A 23020-nucleotide genomic window follows, 5' to 3' on the forward strand; every position below is an offset into this window, starting at 1 on the left:
TTCCTTTAGGCTGATTGCAGCTTCTGCGAGTGAGTCTTGATCTGAGTTTTTCTTTGCCTTCACAGGACTCGCTACCGGAGAAGCTGGCAGTCCATGAGAAAAACGTCAAAGAGTTTGATGCCTTTGTAGAGACTTTGCAGTAAAGCTGTTTTCTTATTGCAGCAGCAGTGTCCGTCTTCTGGAGCACCTGGAGGAGGAAGTCTACAATGTCCTGTCTGCCACTCCTCTTTTGTGTCCCATTTTCCCCCCTGCATCTTGTGGGCTTTGTCAGATCACCTCCCTCAATACTGGGTACAGATTCAACTGTCAGTCTCCCCTCAGCCAGGCCCTGGGATAGTTTTGGACCCCTTTTCCTACTGGCATTTGAGTACTTATCTATAACACTACAATAGGGACAAAAGAAATCAAGCTTTGTTGTTAGTAACCCAGTTCCCCATCAGTCTTTGTTCTGTGTATTGAGGGGCTTTACAGAAAGCTGCCAGAAATGCTCCCTGCAAAGCCTCTTGCATCACAGTTCCCCGAGATTTAGCTTCTGGGGCACAGACCATCTTTTCCTTGGGTCTGCAATTGCACTGGAGTGTAGACAGCCTTCGCTCCGAACAAAGGATCTGGGCAGTGGCATACTCAGCTGGCTTGAGTGCAGGACATCAGCTCTTAGGATGAAATGCCTCATTTCTGTCTTCAGTGAGCACATGGACTGCAAAGCGCAAGGGGATGAGGCAGACTTCCACCTCACGCGCTATACGGTGCCACGCCTATAGATGTCTTCACTTTCTGCTTCCAAGGAACTGGGTCTCTGCACAGACTTTCTCTCTGGGGCCTTGTGCTGGGCCTGTCTGCCTGAATCAGAGATGTGAAACTACAGAAGCTATGTGGAAGGGCTTTCCACATTTCCTTGAGCGTAGGAAAACCACCATGCTAAGGTCCCAGAATGTGATCGTACTGGTGCATCTGCAAGTGGCACCTTGAGAGTATGTTAAAGTTGTAGTCGCTGCTCTTGAAATGCAGTTGTAAATACGAATAGGAATTCTATTTCTCCAGGGTTATGTAACTAGGGGTCTTAGTCCTTTTTCCCCACAAACCTTGCTGCTTTATGGTTAATATATAAGAAACAGGAAATATTTATTGCTTTTAAAGAAACCTATATTAAAAAAAAGTTATGTTTTCGTGTACTAGTGCAGGTCATTCGGTCCTGTCACTGCAGACAGCAGTTGTGCCATGGAGCCCTGTCCCATGACAATAGTCTGCCTTTGGTAGGGAAAATCCAAGATATTTATTTTCAGAGACACTTATTTACTCTAATACAGTGTTCTGTTCTGGGGACTTTTTTCCATGACACCCAGTCGGGGCATTGATATAATAACATGCACGTGTTGGTGCAGCAGAGTGCACGGACTTCCTGAAGAGCTACGTTCTGATAGGCTTGGGAAATAAACTTGTTCTGTTCCTCAGCCATTTGGGAAGTAGCTGGTTCACAGAAGCACACCTTTGAAAAGTTGATGGTACTCTTTTTAATCAGCTGGCTTATGATTAGCTAAAAGTTTATTTTTGTAATGCGCTAGCCATGAAGTAGTGTGATTGGCTGGCAGTGCTCTGTTTGATCTGGTTGTTGTGTGTCCTTTGTCTCACATGAGGAAGGGAGAAGCTGTGTAATGGCACTAAGCAGGAACTTGGACAGAGTAGGGCTTGTGTAACTCTCTCTGCCCTTAGCCACCTGTAACTGGGCTGAGTAACTGAAGAGGAGACTCCTGCAAGTCCCCCTTCCTACCCACAGACGATATTTCTATAGAGTGGTGGGAGTTCTCTGTACTCTGAGGATCCTTGCTAGTTTCCTTACTACTGGTGGAGTTTTTGACCAGTTTCTGGTCAAAAAAGGCTGGATGTGGCTTTCTCCAGAGCTCAGCACAATTCCTTAGGTTGAAAAGGAGGGTTGCTAGAGAATGACACAAGGCCTTGGGTTACCAGGTGGCCTCTGCAGCCCTCCGCCCTGTGCTGCTGCAAGAGCAAAGAATTGAGCTCAGGACCTGAATTGGTTTCCAATATGCTAACATGTTCTTTTGCTTTCCCAGCCCTTGAGTTGACAGGTGTTTGCTGTGCATGATCAGTGGCCGTGTTTTAGTGTGTGCTCTAAAGCACCAGGTAGGGGTATTATAACTACTCAAAGCAGCAAATTTCCCCCCTCCCAGGCCACCCACCCAGTCCAACTAACTCCCATATATAAATAATCGATCCTTGTTTTGCAAGGAGTAATCCAATCTCTTCACCTGTCTGCACCAGTGCTAAAAGACCTCCCAGTGAAGTGGAATTGGAAATGCTGGAGGTGAAAATCCCACTATCCCTGTCAGTTAATAACACTGACTTAGAGGGCTTCACAGCACTTGACAAATACTCCTTACAACCTGCCTATGAGGGAGGTAAGTAAGCTGCATCCCCACAGTACAGCTGTGGGAACTAGACCTGAGGTCAGGTGATTTGTCCAGGGCCACACAGTGAGTAAACGGCAGTGTAAGCAATAGAACCCAGATCTCCTGACTCCCGCCACCCCCCGGATCAGCTGGTCATTCTCCGCAGACTTGTAGTAAGTTGCATGTGGACGTACTCTGGCACCCTGACTTTTAACTTGCAGGCTATGCCTGGGTGAGCTCTCCTGTCAAGTTCTTCGTAGAGGTTAGTAAACTACTGGCATGCATTGTGCCTGCTAGGAAGAAATAGAATAGACCTTTCTGGTGGTGGTCCTTCCCTAGGCAGCATTGCCTCTGTAGTTCCTCCTCATCTTCACACTGAACTGCTGTGGTATCCACAGAAGGAAAGCCATTATTCCTGTTTCTGTCCAGAAAGCCTCCAGGGCCTAGTGTCTGTGCTCAGTCATTTTCATGTGACTTTAACAAGGTCGCAGCTCCTGCATCTCACAAGGCACAACTTCTGTGTAGCAACCATGTTTGTTTAATGTCACCCAGTGGAAATCTGCCCACCTGGGTTGATAGGGTATAGCTGGATAGCCACAGCAATAAAGGGTTTCTCTTGGGATGAGATATGTGCTAATTCCTGGGCAATCCTGAGAGTTTTGACACCTTCTCCATTCCAAAATCTAGTCACTCAGCTCTGTCTAATCAATGCTTTAGAAATGATTGGCCCACAGCAGTTCTGCAAGAGGGACCTAGCTACTGATGCTGTGGCCTGCTGTAGAATTTAATGATGAATTTTGTCATATTTTAATAGCCATCTGCTCAGTCCTGTACTATGTCAAGGCAGCTTGTACATAGCAGATGACCTACAAATGCTTTGGGTGCAGGGTACTAAATTGTATTGTTTTGGAAATAGTCTCCAAGGCACTTCATGTATTCAAAGAATTTCCAATAAATCTTTTATGTAAGCAACTCTTACCTGGTTGGTCAGGCTGATCCAACTCTTCTGTGAATTACACTGCAGGTTCTGATGCTGGGATGTTCCCACCCTTATGGCTTTCCCTTCAGCCAGATTTTAACTGCAGAAGTCGGTACAGCTGCAGGAAGGAGCAGGGTTAATGCCTACAAACTGCTATTTTGGAAGGTGGAATGGGATGTAATGAGGAAAGTTATGGATAGAGCCCTGCAAATCCATGGGTATCCGCTTTATATCCATGGACCATTTCTGCGGCTAGCAGCATGGATGCAGATACAAATTTTGTATCCGCGCCAGGCTCTGATAAGAGCTTGGGGGGCAGCTGAGAGGAACTGGCGCGGATCCTCCACCTGCCCTGGGAGGCAGGGACACTGCGCCGGGGGCTGCTTGGGCACCATGCCCAGGGCAGGTGGAAGGTCTGCCACAGCTGCCAGTGCGGCTCTCCCTGACTCAGCTCAGGCCAGGGAGGGGGGCAGCTTGGAACCGCAGCCCCGCCACGGTAAGAGCCGGGTGGGGAGCCGCAGTGGACCCTTCACCTGCCCCGGGGGGGGGCCCAAGCAGCCCCCAGGCAGCTCCACAGCTCCTTTTCCCCCACAGCTCCTTTTCCCCCCCAGCCAGGCCAGTATGGAGCTGAGCCAGAGAGCCACACGGATCCTCCACCTGCCTGCGGTGCAGGGGGGTCTGAGAGCAGCCCCTGACCACGTCCCTTCCCCCAGGCTCCTTGTGGGTAGGGGGAGAGTGGGATGCCTCGGAGCCTCAGCCCAGCCCCCAGAGCAGAGCCCTGCAGATAATTTTTCTGGATCGGATGCAGGCACACACTTGTGTATCCACGCAGGGCTCTAGTTATGGAACAGGGCTGGGAGAGTAAAGGGGCAGAGCTGGCCATGAGCAGGCAGCACTGCTGCCTCAGAGAAGCATTAGTAAAGAGAGTGAGAATTAATCTAAAGGGGGGGAGGTGCGGTGGTGGGAATCTTTGATGTAACAGAGGGAAAAGGAGCGGCTTTTCCTTGTTTGTGCAATGACACAGCATCCTGTCTTGTACAGACTGCACTGTTTGTTGGGCCCGTGTGAACAAACATTGTCCTGGTGCCAGCTTCATCCCATGTTGCACAACTCAGGGTAGAATAGGTGAACAGAAATCTAGAGCTAGACCCGGACAAAGGGCTGCTTGGAAGAGGGCCCCTAACGCTTGTAAATCCCTTTTAGCGACATGCTTACACTTGAATAATTAATTCCCAGGCTGGCTCTGGGCACCAAAATGTTATCTTGCTTCTCTAGCTGTGACTTCTCCATAAACAAAAGCTTGACTGGCAGCACTTCAAGTTTCAGATGGGAGCAGAAAATCCAGCTGGGTTTAGTCTGCTTCCTCTGTCACCACCAGCCCCACAGATCCTGCAATCAGAGCAGAGCTGGCAATTGCATTCATGGTGTGCCAAGTAGAATAGCTTCAAGGGTGGTGTTCTACATGCTGTGGAGGTTGCTCCATAGGCATGCCAGGGGCAGAAAACGCACCTTTCTCTCCCAGTGAACAACTCTGCTGGCGACTCAACCAGGAAGGTGTGCTGCACAGGGGGTGAATCTGTATGTGGCAAATGAGGGGCATTTCTAGATCCCTTCACTAGCCCTTGTTTAATCACCCCCTTCCACGGGCAGCAGCCCATGCGGTTTGGGCAGATGCTGTTCTGAGCTCCTCACCTGCTGAGGTGAGAAGGGAAAAGAAAGCTGGATTATAAAGCTGATCCCCTTCCCTTCCTGCTCAGGTGCAGGAGGCCTGGGGGGCGGGAGCGCTCTTAGCACTGGGCTACTGGAATAAAGGGGGACTGCAGCAGGCACCCCCACTTTTTTTTGGCAAGATCGCACAGACCAGATCAGCTCTAGCACCAGGAAAGGGGGCCCAGCTCTGAGTCCCAAGTGGAGGAAGGCACAGAACTACCTTTTGAGGCCCCCACCTCTCTCCTTGATGATAATTCCTCCTGGCTAGCTTAGGCAGTTCTCCACCCAGCTCTCTGGCCTTTGTGAATCCTGTTCTTAGGCACTGAACTCTCCCACTGCACAATATAGGGAATCTGGCACCTAACCTGGACTTCTGGATTCCAGGGGACAGTAGGGTGCCTAACGTTAGGTGGTGCAGTGCCTGAGTCCCCTTTGTGGATCTAGCACATGGCTCCTGCCCATTGAGTGGGGGAAGCAGTGCTGTCCATAAGTGTGTGTACACGCCATGGAGAGGCACAAGGAGGATGGACCATGCACAGCTCTGCCCTCTGCTCACAGTTGTAGCTGGGTGAATAACCAGCCATTCTGCTTTCTCTTGTAGATCAGCCTCAGAGGCTGCAGCTTGGAGAAATACACCATGCTCTGGGGCTGAGTTTTGGTTTTTATTGAAATACAAAAAAGTGCAAACTGTGAAATACAGGATCGGTGCAGTGTAGAAGGAAATAAACATGGAAGTGAATTAATGTCTCAGTAAAAACCCCAGCCCTGTGCCTGCTGAACATCAACTGGAGAGAAGGCAGGGAACACCACCAACAAAAAGCAAAGCTATAAATTGCACTAGAGCCCCACTGCTTGAAAGAGCAACCAGGGGCTAGTTTGGCCCTCAGAGGTCTCTGCTGAGTCAGCAGAGAGGTTACCATAAGGCATCATATTGACCTTGCCTTCATCTGCATCACCCAAAGGCTCTGGTTGCAGAAGAGAGAGGCAGAGAGCTGACAGCTGGGGCCAGTTGTGGAGTGTGTGCTCACAGGTTGCTCAGACACCACTGGAATGAGGGGGGGAGGGAAGTTGGGTGCCGCAGAGCAGGACACAGAGAGGAGACAAAACATGTCACCCTCAAAGGGCTGCTGTGGCCAATATTTAGTATGGAAGCCACGCTGGGGAAGGGGCCCTTGGGCAGCTGTACCCAGGAGGAGGACACACTATGGGAGACAAATACAGAGTAACCATGGGCCCCTAACGTGCTACCAACCACCTCTTACAGGCACCAGGGACTAGAACGTAGTCTCTTGGGCCAAGGTTGGTCCTCTAGCCACTCCAGCTACCTGCATGTTGCCGCCCTCCCAGCTCTGCCTCAGGCTGTACACCCAAGGAGGCAGCCAGACTAGGAAGGCAATTCAGTCCTGAGTTAGTTGGCAGAGACGTGGACTCGGTTGCCCACCTGCCACCCGGCATGGGGAGCCAAGGACTGCAGTCAGGCCCAGGCCACAGCTTCACACACAAGCCACAAGAGTAGTATTTTCATAAAAGGCATCCCGAAGAATAAATTGCAGTAGCAAAGTAGTGATCGCTGATGTGCCTGTTCCAAGCCTCTTGGCAGCTCGGGGGAAGCAGGCAGGGGTTGGGTAAAGGAATGGGAATATTTACACTGGAGTGCACCCAAGACCTTGCGAGCCCATTCCCACCATCTGCAGTACCAAGAGCCTGACCTTGCTCCAAGTCTGCTCCCTTCCCCATGCAGGGCTCTGCTCCAGGAGCAGGGTCATCCCCTAGCACAGGGATTTGCAGCAGGTCCCATTACACTCAATAGGAAAGCCATAAACTCAGGAGTTTTAACTATATAGAATATTTTTTAAAAGTGTCTCTTGGAAGCTAAGGAAATACCTGCCCCAAGTGCAGCCTCAGCCTGCCCCTGCCGCAGCCCAGCCCAGCTTTTCTCAACACCGAGCAGGTCAGGATTCAGTGCTCCCAGCTGGAACTCACTGCAGGGAGCAGCGGATGAGCCTGTAGCCAGGTCCTTGTGCCCCAGCCCATGGGGAATTTCTGTTCTAGGCTACTGGGCTTAAGCTTCTGGTTGTTCCCAAGGCGACCAGCAGGTTTTTCCTTTCCTCTGGGCAGATCTAGGCCAACAAACATTTAGCTGTGGCCCAGATAACGTGAGCAAGCCCAGCCTAGCTTGGCTCTGAAATACATGCAGGAGGGGATACTCCCTTGAGATGGGGAGACAAAAGATGTGATATGGGGTCACGCAGACAACACCCCTTTCCAGAGTGTCCCACGGAGCATGGCCTAACAAAACTCATGGGACGAGTGTAGGGCTCTTCCTACACTGCCCCCCTCCCCCCCCACTTCAATAGGAGCACTGAGACCCTCCAGCTTTCCCAAGAAACCTCCATGGCAGAGCTACCCTCCATGCTGGATCTAGCAGAAGTCAAGGTGAACTAGAAGCCCTCTGTGACCCACCCAAACCATCACTATGGACTTATTCACAGCAAAGGGCATTTGTGTCCCAGCCCAACAGGCAGAAATTCAACTCACAGAGCAGCACGTCCAGATCCAGGCCTGGTCCCTCCCCTCCACGGGCCCTTCAGCCTCCCAGAGAGAGATTCACTCAGTACCCAGGGTGGGATGGGTAGCCCCAAGCCATGCACAATCTGTTCTCCAGTCCTCAGAATTCTCTGCTCCTCCACTTGCCCATCTCACCCTTTTGTGGGTCACCCCAAGAGCAGCCAATCAATTGGCAATAGCTAGAGTTGCCGAGCTGGGCCGGGGCTCTACTGCAGGACAGAGTTCTTGCCAATCCTGGGTCCCTGCTCCTAGGCCTGGCAGAGGAGACCCCATTCCTGTTGTTGGTGCTCATCAGAAGTTTGTCTATTTTTAAACCAGGGTATCAGCCTTTGGTCACTTTCAAGAGCAGGTTAAAATCCTATTAAAAGCAGATCAACTGCCACTTTATAAAATGAGCTCTGCTTGGTCCCAATGTTTCCCCACTGCTGTGGTGCAGCTGGGAGCAGGACTGGCCAGGGGGAGCAGGGCACAAGAATTATGGGTCTTGGGGAGTGAGGCTAGAAACTGAGAGTCTCGCTCCAGTGTGAAAGCTCCTCTCTCACAGGAGCTGCTCTGTTCCTGAGCCTGGCCTGTAGAGAGCCATCTCCCTCCCTAGCACATAAGGGGTGCATCAAAGTAGCTCCCCTGAAGGGGTGGAACCGACATATGGGGTAGTGAGGAGCTGGGCTAGGGGCACGCTGTAGGCTTTGGCACGTGAGAGCTCAGCACCTGGGCAGGTTCCTGCAATCCAGGCCTCTCACACTCTGGCTAAGGTTTGGCCTCAGTGCACAGGCCCTTCCCTTCGGGCCATATTCTCACTTACATTTTTGCTGGATAAAATTCCACTCACCCCGAAGTCAAAAAGCAGCTGGGCTCAGGGGCTGGCCAGCAGATAAACAGGGGACCCAGGATGTCCCTGTGCTGCAGCCATGAGGAAGGGCAGTGTCAATTGTGGGGTTTGGCAGTGGGAAGTCAAGTGCCACCAGGGCACTTGCTCCCTGCATGATTCCAACAAGCTCACTGATCACAGAGCATTACAAAGGGGAGCCCGCATCCCCATGCAGCGCATGCCCACTGAGGCCAGGTCTGGAGTAAAACCCTCCCACCACGAGCTGAGGACAAAGCCAAGGGGACCATTAGAGCCAGAGCAGAGTAGTCCTGGGCTACCACCCGCCACACACCCCATGCCCATCACAGCCCTGTTAGTGAAGGTGAACAGCACTCACAGTGGATGCTAGCGCCCCTTGGAGAGGCATTATTGGCTCCTCGGAGTAGTAGTGCCAGCAGGGGGTGGGGCTAAGCCAACTCCCCTCAGTCACAGAGTCTCTGGCAGGGCCCAATGGCCCAGTCCCCCGAGAGTCAGTTTCTCCTTCACATGCCTGCTGCGAGCCAAGGGGAGGGTTGGTGTTAGCCCAGGAGCTGTCCTCACTAACACCTGAAGCACAAGGCTTACCTGACCTGCTCTGGGTGAGGGCGGGAGCCAGGACTCTGCACTCAGCTCCTGAGAGGAGGGGCTGGCACAGGGAGCCTCCTGCCACACAACTCGAGCCAAGTCCTGCCTAGGTGATGCAGGCAGGAGGAATGAGCTGGGATCTTGGGGCATTGCACAGAAGAGGGGTTGCTGCGGGGAGGAGAGGAGGGCAGAAAGAAGCCCGTGAGGGGAAGGAAGGAGGGAACAGCCCCCAGTAGGGCAGCATGGCCAGGGATGAGCTGCACAGAATGGCCATGGGGACAAGACTCCACTCCCAGGAATGGGGAAACCAGCTCCCCTTCCCGACCTCTGGCAAATGGTTGCCTGCTCACTCACTCTCACACCATCTCCACAGCCCTCACTCAGCTCAGCGCCTGCAGCTCCAATGGACCCTCTGTGCTGGAGGCTCCTGGCCACGGCTCCACGACAAGGTAGGAAGAGGGAGGGGGAAGGTGGGCACAGTGTGCTAATGTGGGCTGGCCCCGGCTCAGGCCTCCATGTCCTGGAACAGCACCCCCTGGTAGTCCAGCAGGAACTTGGTAAAGGTGTTGATAGGCTTGATGGCCTTGAGGGTGATGGCTACATCCTTATCCCACAGCAGGTTTGGGCCGAAAACCACGGCCAGGTTGGTGTTTGTCATCTTGTTTACGTCACTGTGAGAGGAGACCTGTGTGGGAGGGAGAGAGGACCCCTAATGACTCAGAGCAGCAACAACAGTATCAGCACTCTGCCCTCCCTGGTGCCTCACAACCCCTCGGTGGGGTCTCAGGCACCTAACCTAGAGGGGGAAACTGAGGCACATGAAGCAATACAATGCACCCGGGAAGGCGAGGCAGGCTTGAGATGACGACACTTGACTGGGCCTCAGGGGACCTGGGTTCAATTCCCAGCTCTGTCACAGACTGCCTGTGAGACTCTAGGCAAGTCACTTGGTCTCTCTGTGTCTCCATTCCCCACCAGTGAATAGGGATGACAGTCCTTCCTTTCTCACTCGGTCTTGTCTCCACAGCAGGGACCTCTCTCGCTGGGCCCTGAGCCTGGCTCTCTAGGAGGCGCTGCAATACAGACGATGACAAAGGCAGAGCAGGAGAGATTCCAGCAGCCATGAGCCCAGGCCTCTGCTCTAACCACCCTCTAATTTAGCTGCAAACTGAAGAGCAACGTGGATGTGACCCTAAATTACCCCAACCTTCCCCAACTCTGGAAAAGCTGGAGGGGAGTGACAGGCCTGGAAGGGGTGGGGAAAGCAGGGAATAGAGTCCAGGGTCCCGCCCTGACCCCCAGGAACTGTCAGGGAGGGATGGCTAGGGTGATATACAGGGCGCAAAACCTGCAGGGCTTTTGAGATGGCAAGTGACACCCTGACATATTCTGCACCAGCTGGCAGGCCACACAGACACCTTGACCCAGCAGGTGCTGTCATCCAACATGCCCAAAGCACTAGGGGCTGGTTGTTTCTGCCCCTTTTGCTGGGGATAGACTTGGCTCAGTAGAGCAGCTTCCACAGCAGTGGGAAGCTCCCTGCAAGTCCAATAGGGCAGGATCTGGAGCTCATTTTCTATTCCGTTCTCACTGCACACCTGTTTCTGGTCTTTACCTGTGTGACGTTATTGACTTGAACTGGGACCATATAGATCGCAACCAAGGTCCTGTAGTGGCACCAAATCTTATATAAAGGGGGTCAAATGAGGTGTCTAAGACAAGGTTATGGTTTGCTGGTTATGATTATGCTACCTGTAGGTGTGTATCATTTTTATAGTTGAAGTTATGAATATTGGCTCTATACGGTCTGTATTTCAAACTTATGCTATGCTTTTGGGTGACGCCTCAGACAAGTTGGTGTCAGCTCTGCCTAGCCTGCTTGATGGCCCATTAAGGACCATCAGCCATACAACTGACCCATTGAGAGACGGCAGACATGCCTTGGGACAGAGCAAATTATGCAGGGACCTGCCTATGGACAGAACTCTGAGGTTTTTCCAGGCCATGTGATGGACAGCTTGTCTTTGGAACAAAGAAAGACCACATGGCAAGAGACTATAAAAAGCTGCTGCAGCTCCTCCATCTGGTCTTCAATCCTGCTTCCTACCTCTGGAGGGACTTGGCTACACTGAAGCTCTGAACAAAGGACTGAATGACCCATCCCAGCTGTGGATGTACTCCAGAGATTTGATTTGAACCCGCAGTTTATTCCATCGCTGCTGCAAGCCTGAACCAAGAACTTTGCCATTATTCTATGTAATTGATTCCATTTAACCAGCTCTAGCTCTCATCTATATCTTTTTCCTCTTATGAATAAACTTTTAGTTTTTAGATTCTAAAGGATTGGCAACAGCGTGATTTGTGGGTAAGGTCTGGGGCTTGGTCCTTTGGGATCGAGAGAACCTTTTTTCTTTTACTGGGGTATTGGTTTTCATAACCATTTGTCCCCATAACGAGTGGCATTGGTGGTGATACTGGGAAACTGGAGTGTCTAAGGGAATTGCTTGTGTGACTTGTGGTTAGCCAAAGTCTGCTCTGTTTGGCTGGTTTGGTTTGCCTTGGTGTGCACAGAAACCCCAGCCTTGGGCTGTAACTGCCCTGCTTGAAGCACTTTGTCCTGAATTGGCACTCTCCGTTGGGTCCCGCCAGAATCAGCCTTGTTACAACCTGCACCAACAGGAGTTTCACCCTGTCTCAGTTGCTGTCCTGCCCTTTGCCCCCCACCCCCAGCCCCAATGGGAGGAACTACCTGAGCCTGACACGTCAGAGTCGGTTCCAACCCTTGGGGAAGGGGGACGGAGGGATAAAGAAGCTTGGTTTCCTGGCCGAAGCCGCGCTCTCTCTCAGCTGGGCAGCGTGTGTTGGGGAGGGAGGTGAATGGGCAGTAATGGAGCTTAGCCTAGGTGCAGTGAGCTAAGAGGAGACCGCCTTAGCACCAAGAGGAGCAGCAAACCTCTGCCAGGAAAGCCATCAGGAAACAGAGCACTCGGTAGTTTTCCTCGGGTAGGGTCTGGAGGGTTTTGCGAACAACATCCACACGATTCGACTCCTCCACATCTGAAAGGGAAACATGCGGCACGTGAGTAGGTGAGCAAGACCCTAGCTCGCACCAGGCAATGAAGGGGGAGAACCTCCAGCTCCCACCAGGCAACAGGGTGACCCTGACTCACACTGGGAGACTCCTCTGATAGGAGCCCAGCTCACAATGCATGGGTACCCCAGGCAGGACTCCCTCTCCTCCCCATCCCATGCATACTCCCTTGACAATGGGGGCCCATCCATACTGCCTGGATTCCTTGGAAAGGCACCAGAGCCACAGGCTAGGATCAGAGAGCATAGCTGTATGTCTGAGGTAGCCTGGAGGAGATCCCTGCCCTCAGGGAGCTCAGACTTCAATTGGTTGTACCCTCTTGCCCCCAACTCACTCTGGAAGTTGACAACGTGGTTGTAGAGGCTAAAGGTCAGCAGGGGCTCTGGCAGCTCCCGCAGGAATGTCTTGAGGATCACGGCAGCAAGGTGAATGTCCTCATATTGCTGGAAATCCATTGGTATCCCTGAGGACAGAGAGGAGGCACAGGCTCAGAGCCCATCTATCAGAGCACGAGCACACTGCCTAAGGGAGAGGGGCAAGGGGCAGAACTCCCTCCGGATCAATAGAGCAGAGCACAGGGTCAAAGCCCAGCTCTGGAGCAAAAGCTCCCTGGGGACGAGCATGAGGCCAGACTCACTTGAGATGGAGGTAACTTACTTGCCCACAAGACAGAAGCAACAGCTCTGCCAATTCCAGTCCAATGTCCCCAAGGCTCATCACCCCAAACAGGAGTCTATTCTGGTCTTGGTCTCATTCTCCAGGGCAGCAATGGGAAGGTAGCATGCCCAGCCCTGGGAAACAGAAGGGGCTGCTCAGGGAGCAGGTGGGGAGAGGGAGACGAGCCTCTCCTGAAACAGGGATGGGGGGTGCGCACTTTGTACTGCTCAAACACAAATCCTCTGGCAGATTACAGGCAAAGTTCAGTCCCCCTTGGCCAGCAGGATGGAGAGCAGCATTCAAATAGGCTTTCAGATCACAGTGGAATGCGTTGATCCCAGCCTAGATCTAAAGAGGTACTCGTCCACACACTCCTGTGTAGTGCTAGATGGAGCTCATATTCCCCAGCACTGGGTGCAGAGCAAGAAGCATGATGAGAGCAGAGCCCCAGAACAGGAACAGTGCAGAGGAGCAGAGTCTGAGGGTCAGGATTGGTGAGGACCAGAGAACTCTAACTTGGAGGTGGGTGTTGGGTGAGGTGGAGGGGTCATGGTGCAAAGTTTTCCTGAGGAGGGACACTTACCCATGTTGTATTTTTGTTGGACCTCTTTGACAATCTGTGTGGAAGCTGATCTCCGGAAAATCCCCTCTTTGGTCAGAGCTGGGGAGAGTGAGCAGAAGGAAAGGGAGAGCTCAGACCAGGCCTGTCACATCGGAGCTCTCTGACCTTTCCTCGCGAGCCACAGCACACAGCAAGGCTGTCAAGGCACCAGCTTCTCCCATGTGCACAGGAAACCTCTGCACACAGCTGTGAAGAGAGCACTGCCCATGCCCATTGTGCTCTGTACCTCGGTGGAACACTCACCACCCCCATGTTCATCCTTGTAAAATGATTGCATGGTATCCGATGCAAAGTTTGTCGTGTCGGGTGTCTTCGGAAGGCTCATGATGCACTGAGCATGGTTGTTACAGTGATGTTATACTAATTGTTACAGTAAAGGTATAATTTCATGTATATAGTTATGGGGCTGAAAATGTAACCTCATGGCTTAAAGCAAGCCCAGGCAAAAACTCTCCAAGACCAGGGAGGCAGTTCACACCACATCAGGGCAGGTATGGGACAAACCCATCCCAGCCTCACAGGAACAAAGGACGCTGGCCTAGGCAGCAACAAAATAATCTGTTAGACTCTCAAGGGAGTCACCCCCCTTCCTTTGGTCAGTTTGGAACTTTGATGAGATAACGCTCACCTAACTCCAAAATTGAGGGGGAGGGTGGGCGGGTAATGCCAAGAGGAAAGAAAGGGCATGATAAAAGGGAGACATATTTGCCATGCTCTCTCTCTCTTCCACCTACATCTACAGCAGAGGTGAGCAAACTACAGCCTGCGGGTCACATCCGGACCACAGGACCGTCCTGCCCGGCTAGCCCCCCCTCACCTCTCCTCCCCTCCCCCGCTATTCCCTCTCCCCCCACAGCCTCAGCTCACTGCACTGCTGGCACATGCTCTGGGCGGCAGAGCAGTGAGCTCCTGGGGCAGCGCAGCTGCAGAGCCCAGCCTGACCCGGTGCTCTGTGCTGCGCAGCGCGGCTGCCTGTCCTGGTGCAGCCACGCCGCCAGCCACCGGTCAGGGGGCAGGGAGCGGGGGTTGGATAAAGGGCAGGGGAGTTCGGGTGGTGGTCAGGGGCCAGGGGTGTGGATAGGGGTTGGGGCTGTTGGAGGGCGGGGAACAGGGGGGTTGAATGGGAGCAGGGGTCCCGGGGGGGACAGTCAGGAAGGAGGGGGGGTTGGATGGGGCAGCGGGGGACAGTCAGGGGCAGGGGTTCCGGGGACGGTCAGGGGACAGGGAGCAGGGTGGGGTGGATGGGGCAGGTGTCCCAGGGGGGCAGTCAGGAAGGAGAGGGGATGTTGGATGGGGCGGTGGGTCTGGGGCCGGTAAGGGAGAAGGGGTGGTTGGATGGGGCAGGGCTCCTGGGGGGGGGGGAAGGGGGGGGTAGTCAGAAAGGGCGGGGGGGTTGGATGGGGTGGCGGGGGTAGTTAGGGGTGGTGGGTCCGGGGCCAGTCAGGGAGAAGGGACGGTTGGATGTGGCAGTGGGTCCGGGGTCACCGGGGGGCTGTCAGGGGGTGAGAAGCAGGGAGGGTCAGATAGGGGGCGGGGGCCATGCCGTGCCGTGCCTGGCTGTTTGGGGAGGCACAGCCTCCCCTAACCAGCCCTCCATACAATTTCAGAAACCCAATGAGGCTCTCAGGCCAAAAAGTTTGCCCGCCCCTGATCTACAGACACCGCACCGAGGGACTGAAGCGCTGATCAAAGGGGAAAGCCTGGCTGAAGAGCAACCAGCCAGCCTGTGGTGAGAAGCATCTAAGTTTGTAAGGGCACTGAAAGTGTTAAGATCAGCTTAGAAAGCGTTTTGCTTTTATTTCATTTGACCAAATCCGACTTGTTATGCTTTCACTAATAATCACTTAAAATCTATCTTTATAGTTAATAAATCTGTTTGTTTATTCTACCTGAAGCAGTGCGTTTGGTGTGAAGTATGTCAGAGGCTCCCCTTGGGATAACAAGCCTGGTACGTATCAATTTCTTGGTTAAACTGACGAACTCATATAAGCTTGCAGCGTCCAGCGGGCATAACTGGAAACTGCAAGACAGAGGTTCCTAGGGTTGTGTCTGGGACCGGAGATATTGGCTAGTGTCATTCGGTTATACAATCCAAGGAGCAGCTTACATGCCGGAGGCTGTGCACGAACAGCCCAGGAGTGGGGGTTCTCACAGCAGAGCAGGGTAAGGCTGGCTCCCAGAGTCAAGGATTGGAGTGACCTAGCAGATCACCAGTCCAGATAACACCAGAGGGGAATGTCAGACCCAGACACTGTGCAGGAAGGAGGGCATGGCAGGATCTCTCTTCTTGGCTCAATCAATCATATTTGGGCTCCAAATTGTTCTATGGTCATTTTCCTTCTGTTTCATAAAGATCTGATTGGCATTAGGAAGGGGAGAAGGCACCTGCATGGTACTGAATTGGGTTGAGGGTTTCATTTATGCACTCACCATGCTCCCGCAGATAGGCAATGGTTTCCCTGACCACCAGTGGGACGGGGGCCTGATCAGAGCTCTTCTCCCTTAGGCTGTGGGGAGAACAGAAGGTTAGAGGTTGCCAGTTACCTCTCGCCCACATGCAGCTCATCACATCTGACATATGTACGTAGCAGGGACCTCTGCGGGATCCCTCTCCCCACCCAGTCCTGTCCCACTCTTTGCCCCTCAGCCTGCTCCCCCTCCCTCTCCCTCTCCCCAGCCCAGTCCAACCAGGGCAGCATCCCACATGTTTTTGATACTACAATACACGTATGTTACGCTGCCTCCTACTGCTGGTCTGTGTTGAGGAGCAGCGACTGCATTACAGCCAGCGTCAGGGGCCCAAGCTGGAGGCTTTGGTTGCTGGGAAGGGGCCAGGAAACAATTGAGGTGGCTCTGTGGGATGCAACTCCTTTTTCTTTCTCCACTTTAGGCAAGAGCAGAGGGGAGTTTAAATGTAGGGGAGGGAAGGACAGGAATCCACCTAGACAGCAGCTAGCTGCTGTGTATTACTCTCCAACATCTCCCATTACATCCCGCAATGACAAATGCCAGATGGTTCAGTTCAGATGATCAGTAATGTAATATCTAATGTGGACATGTACATCACCATCATTTGGCTTCGGAGTCAAACCCCCATCGCAAAGAATGGGCCAAGTCACCTCTCTCAGAGAGATCGGTTCAGGACGCCTGCAAGCTCAGCCAGCAGTCACTGTGCTGGTTACACTGAGCTCACGTTTGGAAGGCTTTCACTGCAGCCAGAAGGGCTAGAAAATCACTTCCCAAACTGCCTCAGGGAGAACTGCCTGAGCACATGGAGCTGGTTCCTCCTCATTTCCAGTGGCCAAATTGCATTAAAAGCTAAAAATACATTAAATAATACTTTGCTGATGTCACTTTCCCATGTTAGCAATTCTGAAGCTGCCTCAGGGATGTGATGTGACCAGGAAAGGGTGGGGAGGCAGAGGCAAGGGTGAATGGGAGGGGATGTGTCCCTGAGAAACCCTCTATTAAAACAGCATTGAAGCTATGGAAAAAGTTGAGGGTCAGGTCCTCTGCCCTGCTCCAGCAAAACAACACAGGCCTAATGCCATTTTAGCCAGCCCCTTGAGGAATCCTCCCACTCCAGGAATCCTCATATGGCAGAGAAGTGCCATCATGGCTTGTACTCCAGCCCTTCCCACTCCTAGCCCCACGTACACAGGCATGTAGCTGGGGTGTCCTGGCACCCCAGTAAATCCTCAGTTACTGAAACAACCCCTTGCGGGCTGTTAGCATGTTAGAGAAGCCCTGCAGCGCCTCTAGTTTACACCAAGAACCAGCCCAGCAATCAGGCAAGCCACAATTTGAGGTGGGCAGAGGGTAGCTCAGGATCTGGGCTAGAGAACTGAGTTTTTCTAAATGACAACTTAGATTCTGCAGCAATTTCAAGAAACGGACAATTTCGAGGCCATTTCTGCAACTGCACTATTGCATTATACACAGGGCTCTGGCATTAGCTGGCCCAGCAGCCAAAGCTACGCAACTCTAAGATACTCACTGCTGCAGAGAGACCCCAAACTGCTGGTTTGGCAGGGGTGGGCGCGGTGGGGTCAGCTTCTGGGGCACTTGAGAGGGTTTCTGCAGTGATTTCAGGTACTCGTCATATCTGTAGTGAGAGAGACAGATTGGTAGGGAACCAGCCCATCTCACACAGGGACCACCAACCAGCACACCCGGCACCCACCCCACTGCTTTGTGGATGCAACCAACCCAGCCCCTGCTGCTGATCCACTGGGAACTGCCCCAAAGACAGCTCTAGCCTAGTACTTGCTGACCCCAAGGACAGGCAGCTCAGGACTGCTGGGGCAGCAAGACCAAATGGCTCAGCCTCCAGCGGAGAAGAGGGAGCAAGGGGGGAGCTTGCTGGGATGAATAGGGAAAAGACGGGGCAAAGGACCATGCACCTAGGAAGTCAGGGCAAGTTTGTTGGAAGACAAGAGGTGATGGGGTGTGGGTGTGCGTGTGCATGGGAGAGAGGTAGAGCCACAGGGATCTGAACAGGCTGGAGGTGCAGTTGAAGCACCTTTGGGAGGCCACAGAGGAAAGCTGAAGTGAGAAGGCCCCACTGAGCTTTTGAGCAAAGTGGATGCACAGGCAGCAGCAGCCAGGGAGGGACAGCAGAGAGATGCCTGGGGGTAAAGTCACTTGCCTGAGAGGAGACCAAGAGGCAGAAGAGACAGAGGCAGCAAAGGGGCCAAGCGGGCCTGAGCCAGGCATTGACGCTGAAGACAGGCAGGAAGGGGAGCTAGGAAGAGCCCCCTCTCTAAGGCACCCTGGCGCTGCTACCTCGGATGAACCATCACTTCGGAGCAAAACAAGGCCCCTCCCCATTGCTTCCTTCCCCCTTGCCACTGTTTCCCCACCCTGCATCTTCCCTCCTCTCACGGAGCCATGGGTAAGCAGTCAGGCAGGCCGCATGCTCTCACTTTAGCACCTGGCTTGGGATCCCCAGCTGCTCCAGCTTCACATGCTCCTCCAGCTCGCTCAGGAAGTTTGCATAAAAAATCTTCCGTCCAAACTTGAAACTGCAAAACAGAGGACAAGCAGCCCCATGAGGGATCCGGAGTGACTAACATCAGCAGAACTGGGGGAAGCCCAGGGCAAGAGCAGCAGGAGTGAGGGGCTGTTAGCAGAGCTGTCTGGGGGAGCAAGAGCTGGAAGATCATGGGGCCTGCGGGGCAGAATTGAGGGGCCTTGGCAGTGCTGGAGGCAGCACAGGTTCAGCAGTAGGGGCACCACACCACGCAGCTCTCTCTCAACCCCCATATTCCGTGAGGCACTGCTAAGGCTCCTCCACAGCCTGGCTCAAAGCCTGACAAAGATGGGCTCTGCACAGCACAGCACTGCCCCTCCCTGCGCTCTGCAGCAGGACAGAGTCCGCTCCTCTTTTCATTTTTGGCCCAGGAGGCTGGCGGTTTCACTGGTGACACGCTGAACTCAGTGCCCCTCTGGGTTTCATTCTCCTCCTCCCCTTCTGTCCTGGTGCTAACGCCTGGGACATGTGGCCTTTGCAGGGGCTGAGCTCCCCGGGCCCCAGCAGAGGGGCTCTTGTTTTGTCTGGATCTTTCAGAAATAATGGGAGGCATATTCCCCGAGAGGTTAATGCAGGAGGAGTCACCAGTGCAGGCACAGGAGGAGCTAGGAGCCTGTGCTCCCCTCCTGGCCTGCTGAGGAATGCTGCACATCCCCCTGCAGCCAGGGAGCTTGAGCCAGCCTCCGCTGCCCCCACCTGATCAGAGGCTTGAAGAGAATCAGCAGAGTCTTGATGAACATCGTTGGGTGCACAATGTACAGCGCTTTGATGTTCTTCTTGTACCTGCCAAAGGAAGCCGAGTGAGGGAGAGCTCTGCCTGGGCTGGGGAGCTGGCCAGCTCCATCAGCTCAAGCCCCCAAATGGCTCCCTGGGGCTCTAATTCCCACCCTCCACACTCTCAGCGCATTGTGCCCCTCCCTGGGGCCCCCTGTGTTAACCCCATTCCCCAGCCTTCTATAACACCACTCTCCCCTCATTTCCTAGCCCTCAACCACCCAGCAACCTCAACTCCTGCTCTTTGCCACCCCACGACTCCACTCATGAGGCACTGCCCCATAAGGGGATGAGCTGCAAATGGCCTGGACACTTGCGCTGACTCTTGCCTTTGCTAGCCCCCTGCTGACCCGGAGAACTTTCCACAAGAGCGGTTTGTACCCCTCACTCTGTCTATAGAACTTTCTATCTTCATAGCATTTGACAAACATCAGTTCACCCCCACCACCTCCCAGCAGGTAGAGATGTGGGAGGGATCATGATCCCCATGTTACAAATGGGGAAAGGACTTGCCTAGGACATGCTTTAGCTTCAAAGAGGACCACACAGGGAGTCAGACTGTAGAAGAGAACTCAGGAGTCCTGTCCCATTGGCCACACCTACTCACTTGCGGTCAAATTCCCGGTAGGCATCCCGCAGCCAGCTCAGGGACGGCTTGTTCTCACTGGTGAGGCCATGGTGCAGATACACCAATGTGTAGTCACTCTCCACATACTGGTCCAGTGTGAACTTAAGATACCTGGGAAGACACAGGAACTTCTGAGCTCGCAGTATGCACTGGCATGTGTATAAGCTTGCTCCCTATTGGCCACAGTTGGCATAAGGAAAATTTTGCCACACTGCAGAAACGGAGGCACTTGTGCCCTGGGAGAGGAAGGAGAGGAGCATACAGGAGGGCAATTCCTGGCCGGGGGTTGGCTGGATGTGTGGGGTGCAGCCCACACCTAGTTGGAGATTATAACAGAGGGCACATATCCAGCCAGAGAAGCTGCTGCCTGTAGATCTGCCCCCTAGGACTCAGGGACTGTCTCAGATCCAGGCTGTCACGGGAGCAGTGGGCCCCCAAGGCAGTACTCACTGCAGCAGTTTCACATGGTCAAGTTGATGGCAGGGCGGCATCCGGCAGGCACTGAACAAAATGACTTTCCGTCCATAGTTGTCATCACCTGGGAATGAAATACCAGAGATCACAGGGAGATTCAGGGACAACACTGGGCTCCCACCAGCATATGTGCAATGCAGCAGGAGTCCCTGTCCCTCCACCACAGGGCAGAAGCCTGGGATTTCACAGTAACCAACACAGCTTGCCTGACCTCTGCCTTAGCAGAGCCCACCTGGTCCATAGGTGGGGGAAGGCAGTGATCTGAGAGCACGCAGGGCCCTAAGGGCAAGTAATGTGAAAGATGTCTGGAGCCAGTGTGGAGTATATGCCACACAGCCAGCAGGAAAGGGCAGGATGTGGGACTCAGATGTCCTGAGGCATGCAGGAACTGTTCCCCACACAGTGGCCTCAGGTAGCGACACTGAAACAGAGATTGCTCAGAGTTGGGCACCTGCGGCACTGTGGCTGTGTGCATTGCTACAGAGATGTAAGTACCCCTAGTAGAGGGGAGACCTTCCCCTCGCAGACGCAGAGGCTTCAGAGCGCGGGCCCAGGGTATGTGCTTCTCTCCTGGCATATTTGCTCTTGCTTCAACTGAAGTTTGCTCCTGCATGCACAATGAAATCAGACCACACCCTAAGGGAGAGGGTAAAGCTGCACAAAGGACAGGCTGGCTCTGGGCAGGATGGAGCAGAGCAGAGCCAGGGGATGAGGGGCAGGCTCCACCACTCCCACTCCTCCCCAGAGCCTATCCTAGAGAAGTAGGAATTGGTACCACGAGCCTCTGAAGTGTTTTGCAGAACAATCTCGTTTACTGGCTTCATCACCTGATGCAGCCTAAGGGTATGTCTACACAACCAAGAAAAGCCCATGGCTGGCCCATAACCCTCTCATCCTGCAGGGTTCCAGCCCGAGCTCCAGCCCAAGCCCAGATGTCTATACCGCAACGAAACAGTCTCAGCCCGAGTCAGCTGACATGGGCCAGCCATGGGTGTCTAGCTGCTGAGTAGACATACCCTAAAACTGTTCTGAAGAGATCACCTGGCAAATCCAGTGTGATTCTACCAAACTTAGCATGGGGAAAACCCTACCCAACTCAAAGCCCAGCAAAGAACAGCTCTCATCACACCAGAAGAACTCCACCCTAGGGAGATGGTCCCTGATCCTCTCCTGTGGTTTCACAGATCCTGGGCCAAATTCTCACCGGACATAACTCTTATGATTTCAGTGGACTTCTGCCAACAGAGAATGTGGCCCCATGAATGAAGCCCTAGTAAGGAGATGAGGGGAGAGTTCAAGTGAGCGGATAGAGGGAATTGCACCCTATCTGATCCTGAGCTTTTCTCCTTTGTACTGATTCACTAAGCACGTGGGTACACAGAGCTTCAGTACAGCATGAACAGATATATCACCTGCATGAAGGAGCCCCCATCTATTTCCATCAGGGTGGCTTATTTTCAAATACCAAGAAGGGGTGGGAACAGCTTCCCTAGAGGACAATGAAGAGCAAAACTTGTCCCGAGAGCCTCAGTTTCCTGGTCAGCCAATGCAGCGTGTCCTGCCCAGTGAGAGAAGGGGGAGTACAGACTGTTCTAAGTTGCACCAACAATGCCACAAAGGCTGCCGCATGGAGAAGAAGCAGAAACTTTTCCCCATTTCAAACTGCAGAGTTGCCCGGTATCATTCACAACCACAATCACTTCTCCGGTTCCCCATTTAAACTCACCTCCCACAGAGCATGCAGCCACTTCTCTTCACATCCCTGCACTGAGATCTTGGACCCCAACTGCCCCTTTATTACAATCAATGCCCAGCAACTGAGATCTTTAGTCAAAACAGAGCAAAGCAGGTTATCATGTCTAACAAACAAGGGCCAATTCCAAAGTTTGCAGAAATAAAGCCTGCCTGCGCTAAGGCAGGTGCTTGTTGATGCCAAGAGCAGCCGCAGGTCCGCATGTGTGTGAGCATGGCCACAACACCCAAGAAAGCATTACCTCTCAGGGGCCAACAGTCCTCAACCCCATCCATGCAGTCCAGGCTGTGAGAACAGATTTCCTCTCCAGTCTGTCACTCTCATTTTCCCTTTCCACTGATATTTTATTGTAACTCACCAGACAATACAAGAGAATATGGAGTTCACCAATACAAACAAACTCTTCCCTGTACAAAAGTTAGGGAGACAACTGAGGCAATAGGGGACAGCTCAAGGTACAGGCCATGAGGGAGTGATCAACCATCACATGAACACAACAGTGGCATGCTGGGGTAAAAGGCACTGAGAGAGGACATGGTACCCAGCAGATACACAAGACCTGGAGAGGGTGATGCAGAGACCATTGGGAACAACTGTACACAGCCACAGCCAGGCCACAAGACCAACATCAAACAGATTATCCCATGGGTGCCCAAACGCCATCTAACCAAGAAGCTTCTTGACAGCTTGCCATACACCCACTGTGCATAAATGGGTACATTGCAGCTGCCCTTATATTGAAAATGGAAGAGTAGCCTGCAAAGTCATGGGCTTGTGGATAAGGCACTATTACAGCTTCCCCATGTGGACAGGTCATTCAGCCTCTCTGCCTCAGTTCCTCATCTGTACAACTGGGATACTTCCTGACTTCAATGGGTGTTGGGAGTATAAATCT

At 53.1% G+C, this 23020-nt stretch overlaps 2 protein-coding genes across 13 annotated transcripts in view; one reads left to right on the forward strand and one right to left on the reverse strand.

Moving 5' to 3' along the window:
- The window catches only part of ATG13 (autophagy related 13), a 49555-nt gene extending 46172 nt beyond the window's left edge, over positions 1-3383 (forward strand). For all 11 annotated transcript variants that reach the window (XM_037900183.2, XM_037900181.2, XM_043548355.1 and 8 more), the window contains one exon: positions 66-3383. In XM_037900183.2, the coding sequence (XP_037756111.1) occupies positions 66-143 (78 nt within the window). In that variant the 3' untranslated portion in view covers positions 144-3383. The remainder of the gene's footprint in view (positions 1-65) is intronic.
- A 2352-nt stretch (positions 3384-5735) lies between these two features.
- ARHGAP1 (Rho GTPase activating protein 1) overlaps positions 5736-23020 on the reverse strand; it is a 41377-nt gene continuing 24092 nt past the window's right edge. For both annotated transcript variants that reach the window (XM_037900184.2, XM_043548359.1), the window contains exons 4-13: positions 20349-20436; positions 19878-20009; positions 19193-19279; positions 18390-18488; positions 17462-17569; positions 15895-15971; positions 13426-13503; positions 12520-12648; positions 12048-12151; positions 5736-9779 (exon numbers count right to left, since the gene is read on the reverse strand). In XM_037900184.2, the coding sequence (XP_037756112.1) occupies positions 9600-9779; positions 12048-12151; positions 12520-12648; positions 13426-13503; positions 15895-15971; positions 17462-17569; positions 18390-18488; positions 19193-19279; positions 19878-20009; positions 20349-20436 (1082 nt within the window). In that variant the 3' untranslated portion in view covers positions 5736-9599. The remainder of the gene's footprint in view (positions 9780-12047; positions 12152-12519; positions 12649-13425; positions 13504-15894; positions 15972-17461; positions 17570-18389; positions 18489-19192; positions 19280-19877; positions 20010-20348; positions 20437-23020) is intronic.

This window comes from Chelonia mydas, chromosome 6 (assembly GCF_015237465.2).
Source record: "Chelonia mydas isolate rCheMyd1 chromosome 6, rCheMyd1.pri.v2, whole genome shotgun sequence".
Lineage (NCBI taxonomy): Eukaryota > Metazoa > Chordata > Testudines > Cheloniidae > Chelonia > Chelonia mydas.